The sequence below is a fragment of the Hyalella azteca genome, unplaced genomic scaffold (assembly GCF_000764305.2).
Source record: "Hyalella azteca isolate HAZT.00-mixed unplaced genomic scaffold, Hazt_2.0.2 contig2700, whole genome shotgun sequence".
In the NCBI taxonomy this organism is placed as follows: Eukaryota; Metazoa; Arthropoda; class Malacostraca; order Amphipoda; family Hyalellidae; genus Hyalella; species Hyalella azteca.
Genome location: NW_025932965.1, coordinates 70,263 through 74,108, shown reverse-complemented (window position 1 = coordinate 74,108; position 3,846 = coordinate 70,263). Strand labels below are relative to the sequence as shown.

The window sequence follows — 3,846 nt, the reverse complement described above, 5'->3', positions numbered from 1 at the left end:
ATTCGCCAAGCATGTGTGAGTTTATAGAGAGTTCAGGCACTAGCCTTCTGTTTATTATTATTAAGGAAACTTTAAGCCACTCTAGAAGCATGAAAGAATCGTGTGCCCGGCTACTTTTTTATTGAAGCGACATGCAAATTGAAAGGCTCACACTCGCTTACTAATTTATGATGGAAAATCCTGACGCTGTTTCGCTTGTAGTCGCGATCCCTTTAAACTAATTTTCCGCTACTGCTATTACGACATAAATTGGCTTTGATCCTCATCAGCCATCAATTTATCATGTAGGCGCAGCAGAAATTAATTGAAAATTGGACCGCATGCTTCTTGTGAGAAATAACCTAACATCCAGAACTAAGTTTTAACGAGCTGAATTATTGATAACCGCGGATGTTGTTCGCACTTAAAAGGCAAGTACTCTTTTGCAGAGCTGAATGTTGTTCCCGGCGTACCAACAATTAAAATTACAAGGGATTTTATTCGATAGTTTTGGCGAGGTGACCATTCCTCGCCTCATTCCTCGCACGAGCCTTAATGCCTAGCACGAACCTTCATTCCTAGCACGAGCCTTCATTCCTTGCACGAACCTTCATTCCTAGCACGAGTCTTCATTCCTTGCACGAGCCTTCATTCCTCGTACAAGCCTTCATTCCTTGCACGACCCTTCATTCATTGTACGAGCCTTAATTTCATGAATGCACCTTCATTCCTCGCGCAAACAATCATTCCTCACCCGAGTCTTTATCAGTTTATGTTCAAGGGCTACGGAGGAATAATGTCCCGAGGAAGTTTCGTTCAGCCGCACACGATGTCAACAATTAAAGAAATTTCTATCGGAAAACTCTTATTTTTTAATTCGGCTATTCAATAAGAAACATCATCATAAAATATTTAGCCTACCGTGCCAGGTGCTTAGCGTACGATTCGCGTCCAAACATCCTCTTAGTTAATATATTAATTAGAAATAATCAGTTAGCATTCAATTTAATTTAGATTATTTATTTAATTATTTGTATGCTCTGATATTTTTTGTATACGCTGATAGTATATAGGAAAAATTGCACAGATATTCTGTTCTTATGAAAATTTATTTAAATTACTTCAACCAACAAATAGATTCCAGGAGTCAAGCAATTAGAATAAATGTTCTTAAAATCGAGCTCAGGACTAATCTCGCTCGAAGATTGCGCGATCTTTGAACACAAGTTGCCAGTTTAAAAGTTATTTTAAAATTTAAAATGTCACCTAAATATATTAAAAAATTATTCTTACTAGTAGACAAATAACACACCATCACAGCAACAGACACTCAGAAAATAAAATCGATGGTTTCACAGTTTAGTCAGAAATAAAAGATAAACTATTGCTGGATTATAATTTTAAAATCTTTTTCGCATACGATGACACGTTAACGCCATAAAAAATATCAGGTTACATAAATACAGCACCTGATTCAAGCCACGCTTGAACACAATCAGTGCTAGTATCATCTTCAAAAGGGGAAATTGCAACAGCGAGAGACAAATCGTCAAGGCTCTGACCAAGGGACGATCAGTTCCATGAGGCTAAGGGCGCTTGAATTACTCGTTATTTACACTTTTATGATAGGGTAAATATGTAGTAAAATATCATTTTCAAGCAACCATTGCAGGAAAACATCAAAGTGGCAACATTGCAAGGCATCTAGTTAAGATGCATCAGAACTGGTCAATCATCCTGAAATTGGCACGGCTTTTCGAACGTAATGAAACCGGCCATTATTTGAACGATTTTTACACTACAGTAATGTTCTAGGAGATCTCTAACTAGATCCTTCATTTAATCTCTCTGTTGCTCCTCCATTATCTCTTGATCTTCCTGTTGCTCCTCCATAATAGCAGTGTATTGATAAGCACGATAGAAAAAGTCATACTCAAGCCCGAAATTCCGAAGACATTGTACGGCGTAGACGTCGTCGCGTGTCCAGATTCTGAGGAGCTGTTGCCTGTCGTCGTCCATGTGGCGGTACAAGTTTGACAGAGCCACTCGCGGCGTCTGGAGCCGAGGGTCAACTTGGAAGGCTTGAGGGTAGGGGAGGTCAATGGAAACGCAGGGCCGAGGGGCGGCTGGGACAGTGCGATGGTCAAGGATAGAACGTGCAGCGCTAGGACCTGGTAGAGAACTTAAAGCACTAGGACCAGGTGGAGAACGTGCAACACTAGGACCAGGTAGAGAATGTGCAACACTAGGACCAGGTGGAGAATGTGCAACACTAGGACCAGGTGGAGAATGTGCAGTACTAGGACCAGGTTTAGAACGTGCAACATTAGGACCAGGTGGAGAACGTGCAACACTAGAACCAGGTGGAGAACATGCAACACTAGGACCAGGTGGAGAACGTGCAACACTAGGACCAGGTGGAGAACGTGCAACACTAGGACCAGATGGAGAACGTGCAACACTAGGACCAGGTGGAGAATGTCCAACAATAGGACCAGGTAGAAGATGTGCAGCGCTAGGACCAGGGAGGAACAATTGAAATCTTTCACCCTGCGGTGATTTCGGAGGTGTTTGAGGAGGTGTCTGCTGAGGTGTCTGCTGAGGTGTTTGCGGAGGAGTATAAACGAAATTTTGACTTTCGCTGCTGGAACTTCCGGGTGCGTGGAGACATTGTGGCAATTGCTGACCACTGTGTTCGGGTGCGTGGTGGCCGTGAACCACCTGCTTAGCGCTGTGTTCGGGTGCGTGGTGGCCATGAACCACCTGCTGACCGCTGTGTTCTTTTACGTCTTTGACGCGAGGCGCTTGCTGGCCAATCGTTTGTTCTTTCTGTCGGCCACTCTGTTCGGGTGCCTGGAGGCCGTGAGGCCTCTGTCGGCCACCCTGTTCGGGTGCCTGGTGACCGTGGGGAATCTGTTGGCCAGCATCGTCGCCTCCTTGGGCATGTATTTGCCGTTCCATGCTGTCAAATGCTTAGCAAACGTTCAACTGTCGATTTTGTCATACACTAAGCAGTTCCGAACGAGGACTGGTTGGTAATATGCTCGTATTCAAATAAATTAAGGCAACCTTCAAATCTTGAAATTTTTGCTTATGAATGAATTGAATAATGTTTCGGGTAAAATGATCATGGCGATTCGGGAAATCAACGCCAATAGCGATCGGACACTTCCGTTGACTTTTTAAAATGAAAATAATTTAAAATGTGACAAATTCATCTAAAATAAATTTAAATTTAAAATTTAGATAAAAAATTATAACATGACTGAATTTAGACCCGATTAAAAAGCACCATCGTGAACCTACTTCCTGAAAATAAAGGAAAGACGGCGCCCCCGAAGTTTAGCAGGTACCGAAAAACATTTCGACTCTCGAGTTGGAAGATGCATCGAAAACCAGCTTTTGAAGAATATTGGGTTACATCAGGATAGCCAAGTTCTTTTTCTTCTGAAATAACAATGAAATATTCATGAAATCTGAAAGAGGAACAAATTGCGGAAAAATGAACTATAGGTATTATTTTTTTCATCAATTGCTTTTACCTCGAATAAAGGAACTTTGTATCTAGATATATAGCAAGATTCTTTTCAAAAGTTGGCTTTTGATGCGTCTTCCAAGTCAAGAGACAGGCGGCTGGTAATTTTTTTCAACATTTGCTTAACTACAGAAATTCCGAGAAGAGAACAGAAGGTTAATTGTTATCAGCAACCTTTAATGATCGACATTCATTACAGAAGTCGAAACAGAAAGCAAGTAATTCTAATAACACAGATATTACTCATAAATTCGGATTAATCAACGTACACGTATTGTAGCAAGCATGGCTATAGTGACGTAAATATGACGTATAACCTAAGATTTATCAAC

General features: G+C 41.4%; 1 protein-coding gene across 1 annotated transcript; it reads right to left on the bottom strand.

Annotated features, from left to right (window-relative positions):
- Positions 1-1,079: 1,079 nt before the first annotated feature.
- LOC108669718 (collagen alpha-1(I) chain-like) lies at positions 1,080-2,940 on the bottom strand. Its single transcript, XM_018157123.2, has one exon. The coding sequence runs from the start codon at positions 2,938-2,940 to the stop codon at positions 1,819-1,821; it is 1,122 nt and encodes a 373-aa protein (XP_018012612.1). The 3' UTR covers positions 1,080-1,818.
- Positions 2,941-3,846: the final 906 nt, after the last annotated feature.